The 11,999-nt window shown below is 38.9% G+C and overlaps 1 protein-coding gene across 2 annotated transcripts in view; it reads left to right on the forward strand.

The window, feature by feature from the left end:
- Nucleotides 1-9,220, forward strand: part of LOC128739243 (rab3 GTPase-activating protein non-catalytic subunit) — a 31,264-nt gene extending 22,044 nt beyond the window's left edge. Inside the window, exons 4-5 of one of the 2 annotated variants that reach the window (XM_053834708.1) lie at nucleotides 6,883-7,080; nucleotides 7,390-9,220. In XM_053834708.1, the coding sequence (XP_053690683.1) occupies nucleotides 6,883-7,080; nucleotides 7,390-7,677 (486 nt within the window). In that variant the 3' untranslated portion in view covers nucleotides 7,678-9,220. Of the gene's footprint in view, nucleotides 1-6,882; nucleotides 7,152-7,389 lie in introns of both variants that reach the window. The other variant, XM_053834709.1, reaches the window with a different exon arrangement.
- Nucleotides 9,221-11,999: the final 2,779 nt, after the last annotated feature.

Genomic DNA, 11,999 nt, shown 5'->3' on the forward strand with positions numbered 1-11,999 from the left:
GTCAGAGCGATTGAAAAAGGAATGCGAAACTTTGAACGCGTGTTTCTCGAAACCGTGTCTTCAAAGTATGTGACCAAGATTCCTCGAAAACGGCTCAACCGAATCACTTCAAATTTTGGCACAAGTGTTCTAAGGATATGTTCTACAGATTATTCTAAGGCTTTACCTCACCGATTATTATTTCTTGTTTTATGAACAATTTAAGGGCGAATATGCCAAAAATCGATTTTTTTTATATTTAACAAGCCACCATTTCGTCAAAAATGATTATATTGCTAAATCCTTCAATCAATCTATAGATAACATATTTTATCACCGATTCCTTTTTGGTTTTTCGATGATTCAGTACGAAGATATCGTGCTCACCGCAAGACGCCTTATTTTAAAAGAGTTCCAGGAGATTAACTGTAGCAGCTATTTAAATAACGTTCGATCCTGTTGACGTGAACAGCGCGATATAAAAGTAAAGGTCCTAGAGCTGTAAACATCAACAAAAAATTGGCATTTTTTGTCTGAAAACCTAGCATTGCATATATCTTAGCTGTATCCACAGAGATGTGTTCCATAAACTTCAGCTAGCTGTCGATGAGAATCCCCAAATCCTTCACCACGCGCTACGTTCTAAGTTTTTTTCCTTGTTGGGTCGCAGTGAAACAGCTCGTTGGCTTCACAAATCCGCGTGAATGAAATTATGCTTCATTTGGTGATGTTAATTTCATAATTTGATGTTAACTTCATAATCCATATTCCATATTCCATCAACTGCACCATTCCATAATCGCGCCAATGTCCATTTGAAGTTCCCAGAAGTTTGTTAGCTTTGTGATCGCGCTGTAAAATTTAATAGCAACGAATAGCAACGGTCCGAAGACACTGCCTTGGGGAACTCCTTCCAGATTGAATCTGAAACTGAGTAAAACATGCCCCGCTAACTCTAGCTGTTCTCGTCCATGATTTTCCATAGCTCTTTCCGGTCGATGGAAGTCAACGAACAAATGATGCGTGGGAACTCGGTATTCACGGCCCTTTTGGAGGATCTGCCGCAGTGTAAATATTTGATCCGTTATAGACTGACCTTCGACGAAGCCGGCTTGGTAAGTTCCCACAAATCTGTTCGCAATTGGTGGTAGTCGACGGAAAATGATTTGGATCAGCACTTTATAGGCGGCATTAAGAACGATAATCGCTCGATAGTTCTCGCAGTCCAACTTGTCGGCCTTTTTATAGATCGGGAAGATAGCCCCATCTTTCCACTCCTCCGGTAGCTTTTCCGTATCCCAAATTCTAACAATTAGCCGGTGTACGGCCAGCTTTTCTGGTCCCATTTTGATAAGCTCCGCTCCGATGCCATTTTTCCCAGCTGACTTGTTGTTCTTCAGCTACATGACGGCTTCCTTAACTTCGTCTATCGTTGGGGCTGGCACCTCTTCTCCGTTTGTTGCATCGTCGGAATCGCTTTCCCCGCCGCCACCTGGGCGCCATTCAGGTGTTCATCGAAGTGCCGCTGAGTTTGGACATATAAAAGGCTTTTTGCCGCATTTTGTTAATAATTTGGTAGCTATCAACTTCTTCATGAAATTAGGGATTTTTTTATTAAATTATATTTTTCAACTATCTAGCAAAAATAACCAGCGCGTTCAAATTTTCCAACTTCCATGTCACAAAACATCGACAAACTGATCGTGGCATGAAAAATTTTTCTAATATAGTGCGATGTGAACAGCAGTAAATTTGCCGTCGTTGATCTACCAGGGCCATGCTGATCCATGGAAATATATTTATTGAACTCACGTAGTAGTACATTTCCAACTAGTATCTGAAATAATTTTGATCTGGAATACGACCGGAGTGGCTGGCTTTCCAGACAAGTCCTGGTGATTTTCAACAACAACATGCATATTAAGTTCTAATTGAATTTACTACAGGGCATCACATAGTAAAACGAGGTTATAACAACAAAATTTGAATTGTTTGCTGACACCGCTATTTCACTAGTTTTTTTAAAACATTTCTGCTAGAAACTATACAAAAAAACAGACATAAGGGAATACTGAAATAGTGCTCTCGCCAAGCAAATTCTTTGAATTTTTTTTCTGTATTGAATTGCAAATCAATTAACAATTATTATAAAACACAATTCGTGAACAATTACGCAGTAATGCAGTTTCGTAACGCAATGTAGTTCAATTTGTAGCTGTGCCCAATTCTTGCGAGACGTAATTTATAATTAACCCATTAAGCCCCACACTTTTCCCAGCAGGGATAGAAAGTTGAAACTTTCAGGAAAATTCTCTTTTAAGTCAACTAAGAAAAATCCACTGAGATGTATTTTTAATTTTGACCCTGTGTCCCGCAACGCTACGTTGCGAAAACGCAACGCTGGACATTAAGGGTATACCGTTTTTGCATACCTTCATTATTATGCATATAAATACCGTCAAACGGGGTAACTTGCAACAGTTCTCAACTAATAGTGCAAGTAAAAACTTATCTGTAGTACATTTGAGGACATTTAATTAATACAAAGTTATTAGGTCTAGGATAGAACAATTTCACATATTGAGAAAAAATAAGCGATGAATATTGGCTGTTGTAGAATTTTTTAACTAATTTGTTACTAGTAACCCCTTAAACGGGGTAACTTGCAACAAGCAATATTTTTTGGAAATTGAACGAATTTAATGATTTGTATGAGTTTCTTTTGACTTGAATATGCAAATGATAATCCGACTTGCGATTTTCAATGCTTTTGCTATGAATATACGCATAAACGTCCTATGTCACGTTGGTGAAAATAATTTATGAACCCCGTAACAGAAAATTACGAATTAAACTTTTTATATTATTCATGCAGTTGATATTCCTTGTCCGGATCCGATAGAACTGCCTTCTTTAAGGACCATTCACATATTACGTAACGCACTTATGGGAGCGGGAGTTGTGTAACACCTCATTACACGTCGTATATCCACTATGCAAAATCGCGTCATGAAATGGAGTGGGGGAATTAAATCATCGATATCTTGGTTACGTAATGAATGTTCATTACGTTACGAGTGATCGTAATTAGACACTGTCATATTGCTGGTCGATTTCTCTCAGTGAGGATATTTTATTTTTAGCCTCTTCTATGGCCATTTCCTGAGAGCAGGCATACTGGCATATTTCCGATTTACCGAAAGTATCTTACACTCTTCAGTTGTGCTTTAGTATTGCTTGATGCAAAATTAAATGATTATTTGCCTCGTGAAGTTAACGGAACACAGCTTTTTATATCATCCAGCTGTTGCAAGTTACTCCGTTTAAGTGCTTGTTTTACGAATAATGTGGTAACAAGCAGGATAAACAAAACTAATCATCATAAATCAATTATTTTGTTTACTTATCGTTCATTTTACTATAAAAAATGTATGTTAAGCTTCTTTTATTTGAAATGCTTGTGGGCGACACAAACGTTTTACAGACGAAAAATTGACGATGAATTTGACATCATATTGTGCGATTTTTTACAAACCACCTAAACAGCAAAAAATCAACATACTAGTATCCAAGGCTTCTTAAATCTGTTAACAACAAGATTCAGCGACTGATATAGATAAAAAATTGAAGTAACAGATCAAAAAGTACAATAAATTGGATCGATATAGCGTTGTTGCATGTTACCCCGTTGTTGCAAGTTACCCCGTTTGACGGTACTTCATCCTTTTTTACCGTTAAATCAAACTTAGGATTTTTTTGGGGATTTTGAGTATTAATAAAGATTAAATGAACGACTAAGATTATTACAGTTTATGTTTTATGACATCGGAACATTTGGGTTGGAGACCATTTTTGCACTAGACGCATAGTATGCAGTTTGAATGTTAAATGCATGTCATCGCAGATGATTAAATTCCCACCAACATGTTCCGGAAAGGTCGTAACATTAAATTTGGGTCCATGAAACTGTCGTTGCTGGCACTCGATTCCTCCATATATTCCGGAGGCAAAGTTTTTTTTTGTTATTTAGAGTGGTTTTAACCCAAAGGGTCATTCACCAGGAGGCAAAGTTTCTTTAACGATTTTATTACGCTCTTATCATAACGGCTGCTCCATCTGCTATCAGTGTTTGAAGTTGCGAATATTAACTTTTATAATGTTTCCGGCATATTTTGAACAAGCGAAAAATAAGATTTACATTCATTTGTTTACTATAAAGCAACGTCATCAAATGGAACACCGCAGCGAACGAACGAAAACAAACGTTCCCGTTTCAAATTTTGAATATCGTTTCTTCTTAGCGTTGCGTTTTCGCAACGCAAAACTTAAACCCTATTTTAAAATTACAAAAATAATCAAAATTATGAAACAAAGTTTTTTTTTGGCAAGCTACCGATTCTTACTAACACTGATTAATAGGTCAAGCGTTCATAGAGGTAAAATCGAGTTTTATGAGCATTTTTCCTTAACTGTCTGAAAAATATCAAAACCTATTGTTTTGTCACAGCTGCAATTATGTTATATGTAACATCTGACCTTTGAGCAAAAACAGGTCGATTAGATTTTTTTCCAAACTTTCTTTGTTTCTCAGGGTCCAAGTTGATATCTTAAACCGGGCCTTCTCTAGAATCGAATGAAAGTGCGTTGCGTTTTCGCAACGCTGGGAGGAAATGGGTTAACCATTCTTTAATAGCTTGAAAATACGATTATGATTTGTTTGTTCTACCATGCACAAACCGATAGAGTTACTAGTGAAACTCTCATAAGAAATAGCTACGACATAACCAGGCTTCATTTTGCTCATGTTATGCATACAGAGGAGGAGCAATCTGCTACTCACAACGATCAAGTGCTTTCGTTTTCTGTTCATCCATATTGTTTTCTCTTACGACCACTCATCTTGCGCAGAAGGAGTACAACGGCAAGTAGAGCTAATATTTTCTTCGCACACTGGAGACACGAGACTATTCGCTCCGTGTCCCAAAGAGGATATGCGTTAGGCAATTATATGGACTGGAACGATTTGCTCCGTGACCTTGAGAGCATGCTTTCGGTAGCGCTCCGGCAGAAAAAGAAAGATGTTTTCCCGATATAAATATTATGTAATTGAACTGAAAAAGTTCGGTAGTACGTCTAAGAAATGTATTAAGATAGGAAGTTGTGTGCTCAATTGAATCGCTTTATTTTTAATAGGTCCCACTTGCCCCGGCTGCTCTGAAGTACTGCCTTTATTTTGACCTATATAAGGGCCTGTATAATCAATGATAATAAAGCACAGGTTAGGCAGATCGTACAAGCGTATTGGTACCCGCCCGTATCATACAGTAAAAGCAATTGAAGCGCTCGGGAACTACGTCACAACGTTCCATTTGTTGCTGAAGATTGCATTGAAATTTTTAAATCAGGTGGTGTAGTTGCCATGAGCATATAGTTTGTTGTATCAGTTTTCCTTACTAATATAATCAAACACGTCTCTCCTCCTAACCTGTCTATTTATTATCATTGCTATATTAGGCCGTTTGTAAAATTATACAATTACTTTTCGTATGTAACTTGTTAATTTTATACACTAAGGTCATTGCAAATCATTTTCAAAGTTTTTGTCACCCCCTCTCCCTCTTGGAAATTGGCTTGAAAAATCGGGGGGCAAAAAATAATTTGTAGGATATGAGTTAAGTTTTTTTTATAAAATCAATTGTCTGTGGGCTCTACAGCCTGAAAACCTTGAAAAATGAGTGTACAAGTTGAGTTAACGCTTCTAGCACGAAATAGAAATAGAAGTTCAAACAGTGGAATTTCCGAAACTCAGCCAAAACAAATTTCTTTCGCTTTTATCTTTTAGTGCGTAGATGAAAAATAACAACGTATTTATTAAAAGCAGGAATAGATTAGGTTTTCACGTTTAAACTTTCAGTAAAAATGCCTAAAATCCATTTTTTTTTGCTCGATTATAAAATTTTCTTCCCCCCCCCCTTCAGTGGCCCAACACCGGAGGGACAAAAACTTTTTTAAATATTTGTAATGGCCTAATTATGTTTATCTACTGTCAGAAAAACATGTACTTTTCCCCGACCAAAAAATCATTTATAGAAAGGTGCGTCCAACTTACAACGCAAATTGAAAAGGACGCTCAAATTTAAAGCTCAATTTTGATATGTGGAATACCAATTGCAAATAACCTATAGTTTTAATGTATGCGTTGGAGTTGGATTTTTAATTTTTACACCCAAAATAATTTTCATGTCGAAAATATAGGAAAAGTTATGTGAATATTTCCCATCCAACTTTTCCTGTGAATTGAAGGCGGTTCATACGCATACTAATGAGTTTACGTGAAAATCAGATAGATTTTATTATTTTTTCCAATTACAATCAACTGAAAATCACCTAACTCCCTGTAGAGAAGTTTACGTGATGTTTCACGTAGGAAGGACGTGTAGATTATTTTGAGTGTAGAAAGGTTCAATTGGAGAAAATGAGATTCAAGCGAGTTATGAGCTCCCCGTTCCCACTTATTTCGTATTCCGAATTGCCTCGGGCGGTGCCTTGTCTTAATTTACATTTTCGTTCAATAATAAAACATGATTTCAAATTGATTTCAACAGCAGAATATATTCACTATTTTTCAAACTTTGTCAAACTTTGCTCGGACACGATGTCTTCACGGTGATGAAAGGTAGCTCTTCCTAGTCTACTAGGGTTCAGTTTCAATGGGTAGATAACAGTGCGTCTCCATTAAAAATTCTTTGATGGAGATGTCGAAATGTGTACAAATAATTTGGCTTCGAAATACATAAAATAAGCATCGAAATGCATAGTTAAAGTCTTGCTAGTAGTTTATATAAAATCAGTACCGATTGGCATGCAAATTTTGATTCAATTGAAATTTTTCTTTATCCACAGATAATCGAACTGTACTCCCACGGCTGGGATGTCTACGCGGAGGAACTGCTGGAGAACATCGTTCCCGACCAGGCGTTCGGAACCCTGCTGCTCGCGATTGCCGGCCGACGGTTAACCATCTACACCAAGGCCAACCCTCGCCTCTGGGGACAGGTAGCCGCCGTCGGACCGCTGCTGACCGACTATCTGGATACCCTCGTAAGTGTTGGCAAAGTATATTATGTTAACAAGTAGTGCCACGAGGTCACGATCTGGTTTTGCAGGGCCGGGTAAGAAACTTTCTCTTCTCGTTTCACTATTTTACTGTCTCTTACTGTTCTCTGTCGGCTTCAATGGCAGACTTTGGTTGTACTGAATTTCTACCCATGATGTATGCAAACTCAGTTAGCCGTCTAATTCAGCTTTCCATTCCCTTCTAACCGTGCGTCCCCTGCGAAACAATTTCCGCTGCACTGCGCTGACATTTCTCACTATTTAATTTCATCTTTCTGTATTTCTTTGGCACAGATCTCTGCCGAGAGCCACGGTCCCCAGCTGCGTTTCGCCGAGGGCAACAGTGCCGTGGACTCATCCGGACAGGTTTCCATCGAGCGGCTCGCGAAGCTGGTGGAAAAGGCATTCCGCTGCCTGAGTGCAGTGCAAAATTCCACGAGCACGACGACGGGACCTTCCAGTACATCATCAGCATCCGCCATGCAGCGGCAACAGAGCGGTAGCAGCTACAGTAAAACGTCGAAAGAGCTTCGAATAGCGGGCTTGCTATTCGATGCTTGCGCCATCATTAGGGAGAGTTGAGAGAGGTAATTTAACTGAACGCGCGCTTGCTTTGTAATTGTAACGTCGAGGAATGATTGATTTTAATTACTGTAGAAAATGTGAAAAAAACGAGTTGAAAAAGGGCTTCGTTAGCACTTTACCCCCGAAAGTGGCGCACTTAAAGATTAGCGTGTTTATTACGACGGAAAATTTGTGTTCTGTTGAGAGAGTCGTTTGATAATAATTGCTTGCTGTTAGCTTTGGAATTACGCTTGGGCACGTTTTGGATGGGTATTTTGACCTTTTCAATCGTTTTAATTTCTTCTCTATCATCTGCGATGGACGTTTTGTTTTTTAATTTCGAAATCTGCAATCTGTAGGGAGGATTGCCGGGAATTGAATTAATCTTAGTAAAGGGCAGCAAAAGGGGTTCGGATGGCCGGAATTGATTAACAGACATATTAGTCACAAATGGAGCCTGATTAGATGCTAATGGAAATTCTTTGGAAAACGGTGAAGGAATGATTTCCTTCAGTACCCATTGTATGCTTTAACATTCTTGGTTTTCAAATATACCGTCGTTGATGAACTGGAAACCTGCGGAAATGGTTTTCGATGTATTTCTGGCGGATTGCAAGATAATTATGGGTTTATTTACCGAATACTATAACATCATCAATACACGCATAGGAAATTTTTCCGACGTGATCTCTGAAGATACTTTAGGTCTACCATTTTCGACTTCTGTAATTAGGTCTAAACTGTTTAATTATAGTGTAAAGTTTCTACAATTTACTCTGAATGAGCGAACTCAAAATTTGGTTTACTTTAATGTTACCTTTCGCTGATTCAACAATGACTTTGATATTGGGTGAGCTATTCGCAGGTAGCTGCTGCATATTCTAGCATCTCCTAATGGTATGATTATTATCGCGCTTCTGTTGAGATCATGGACCTTCACGTTTGTTTACGTCCTGTTGTGTCAGTCGGTTTGAGTTCTTTAGTCAAAGGTTCGTGGTCTGTGTATATTGTGAATTGTCTCCCGAAAGTCTGAAAAATTTAGCTGCAAAGTATATTGCCAACAGTTTCTTCGATTCTAGACAGATATACTAATCTTTCAAAAGTTAACGCGTATGGAGTGAAGCCGTGTTCTGTGTGTGTATGGTTGTGTTAAAGACGAAGGCATAGAATTTTGCCCACACATCCCAGTTGCCAGTTTTATGTGTGTTGCTAAATGATCTTGAATATTCATTTAAGCATCTATGGTTTGTATCTAGAGATCCGATAGATTGTGGGTGTCATCTTTCTCTGAACATTACTGGGGCTAATGTTCAACCCGAAGGAAAATCTTTTGAATTGGAAATGAATTCTCATCTAATGGTATCTGGTGAAATCCTGAGCTTAAAACAAGGGAGCTGAAGTATTTGGCCCTTCCTAATTGGTCTAATATCACGTCGATGCGTGGTAAAGGGAATTTATCTACCAATACTTTCTTATTTAATTGCCTGAAATCGATCACCAGTCTTCTATTTGTTGCATTACTGTTTGATTTCTTTGGAACTAATAAAACGGGCTCGATAATACCATCATTTAGTTTTTTTTGCAGTTGTGCAATAATTTCTTCTTTTTTGAGAATAAATGCATTTGTAATTTGGTGCGATGCGCCTTAGGTGCCCGCCTCTGCCGAGAATAAAAAACGCAGCAAAGTTACCTTACCTTCCGACCAGACGGGTCGGTGGATAAAACCGGAGCGTTAATTTTATTCAAACTTAATTTACAAGTTTGGTTTCTTACTTACTAACCCCATCTGCTTTTCACTACGGAACTCCTCGTTCTTGAGGTAATTCCGTCCTATTCTGCCCAACGGCAGACCTCACGCCGTCCGTCGAGCCTCGCTCTCGTACATACATTTTAGGCCCTCAAGTGGGAACTTTGTTTGTCAACAAACGATAAATACCCATGAGAGCGGCCAACCCTTTCATGTGCAGAAATTCACAAACTTTTAAACGATTTACTTAAAAATGTGGAGTGAAGACTGCCAACACGAAGTTCGTGTTTTCAGTTCGAAGAACTCAAAAACGCACTTATTTTAGAGCCTCTTTTAGTTAGGCCAAATTACGAAGACACTTGCGTGCTCACCACGGACGCTAGTAAACATGCTATTTGGAGCCGTCCCATCTGAGGAAAAGTCGACAAATCGACCAATTGCTTTTGCGAGTCGCGCACTCATAGGTGCAGAGACCCGATACCATGTCATTAAGAAGGAGCTACTTGCCATCGTATGGGCAGTAGATTATTTCAAACATTATATTTTCAATCAGCGGTTCATAGTATATACTGATCATAGACCGTTAGTATCAATCTGGAGACCCACATTTACGCGGCATTCCCACCCTAGACAGGTGGAAATAAGCGCGCGATCCTCAGCAGTAGCCGGCCCAACCACTCCGTTCAACCCGAAGGGAAGTCTTTTAAATTGGAAATGACCGAATGACGAAGAGAATGTTGTGTACTTTCTAAAATTCTCATCTAATGGTATCTTAGCTGAGATCAAGGGTGTTGAAGTATTTGGCCCTTCCTAATTGGTCTAATATCACGTCGATGCGTGGCAAGGGGAATTTATCTGTTAATACTTTCTTATTTGATTGTCTGAAATCGAACTCCAGTCTTCATTTTTTTGCATTACTGTTTGATCACTTTGGAACTAATAAAACGGATGAATTGTATGACGATACTGTGTGTTCGATAATACCATCATTTAACGTTTTTTTCAGTTGTGCATTAATTTCTTCTTGAGAATGAATGCATTTGTAATTTTGGTATGTAGACCGGTGCCGGCCCTTGAGTGCTATTTCTTGCGTGTGTCAGTTATTTTGTGTTTATTTTTCATGGGTTCTTCAAATCACTTCACTTTCTTTCTTCACTCACTATTCTCCTACTCTATGCTATGTCCCATAAACTTTAACTTTGCCTAAACTTTAACTTTAGCTTCAACTTTGCTCGCTACCACCAGTCAGAAATCCCTGGCGTCCCTGAAGTGTTTTTCCTTCTTTTCTGCTGTCACCATATCCCACCGCTGTCACCATATGTAGCTTAAACGGTACGTAGATGGAAAAAGGGCAAAAGATGGGTATGTAGCTTAAACGGTATGGAGCTTAATTTTATTAACGGAACGAACATTAATCCCAATTACAATTTACAATTACAAGTTTATTACTAAAACTGTCCGTAACGAACGAACGAACGAACAACTCTTTCTACAATTTTACCTGAATCTCTATCTTTCTACATTTTGAATCACACTCTCAACTCCTACATTTTGAATCTGAATCTAGCCCCCACCGGGGGATAAACTTTCTGCACTTTTCACTTGAGTCCCCCGCTCGTGGCGTTGCCGCCCGTATTTATAGCAGCTTTTAATTGTTCGTAGTAAGTACTAGAACAGCTGCTGAAAAAACAAAGAGAGAGTAGAGCGGAACTTAAGTTCTATGAGAGTTTCAGTTGGCGCGCGAAACCTCTCACACATGTACTAAGCTAACTCCCATCGCACGTTCGACGTACAACGTTTGTTATGTTCCATGTGCAAACGTTTGCGCTTGCCCCTGAAACTGTCAGAGAAATAAACTTTACAAAACCGCACCGAAAGGTAAAACTTTCGCAGTCGCGGAAGCTTCGGTCAATGTTAACCGTCAATGCTACCGTTTGTCAATGTTACCCGTACTGGGCACTGACGCTGCAGATCCCCCTTCCGAATGAGGTCGCAGAATTTGGAAACAGATTTTGCGAGGGTACGTTAGCTGGAAAATTTTAATTCTCTCTCTCTCTCTTTCTTCTTCGGTGTTAAAAACTTCCCTATTTTGGACTACTGGCAGATAAATAAATATTATTGCTTTACCCCCTAGCATTGCGTTGTCCTATTTTCCTTCAACTGTAAATTCTTCACTTTGATTTGTTATGTGTTATGTGTTTCAACTATGTAATATAATTTGCCTTAATCACTATTCTGGAGCTCGTCTCCGCGGTGGTGCTGGTGTCTTCAATTTATTCTTAATTGGTTCGGTAAAATGTGCTTTATGGCGTGAGTGGGGAAGAACGGGGAAACATTGAGTGCAGAGTCAGTCGATGGAGATCGTAAGTGGTTGTTGTGGTTCCATTTCTTCTGTTGCTCACCTTCGCTTCTCACGTTCCCTAATTCTATTCGGTTATTTATCCAGGATGTTGGCGGAGTAGTGGCTTTCACTCTGCGTACTTCGTCTATCGAGATGCTTATTGATACTAAACTGTGTTAGCTTTCGTCTATTTGCTGGACAAAATTGTGTTTCGTGGTGTATTAATAATGCCAAGTTCTATGCTTGACCACC

This window comes from Sabethes cyaneus, chromosome 3, assembly GCF_943734655.1.
Source record: "Sabethes cyaneus chromosome 3, idSabCyanKW18_F2, whole genome shotgun sequence".
NCBI lineage: Eukaryota > Metazoa > Arthropoda > Insecta > Diptera > Culicidae > Sabethes > Sabethes cyaneus.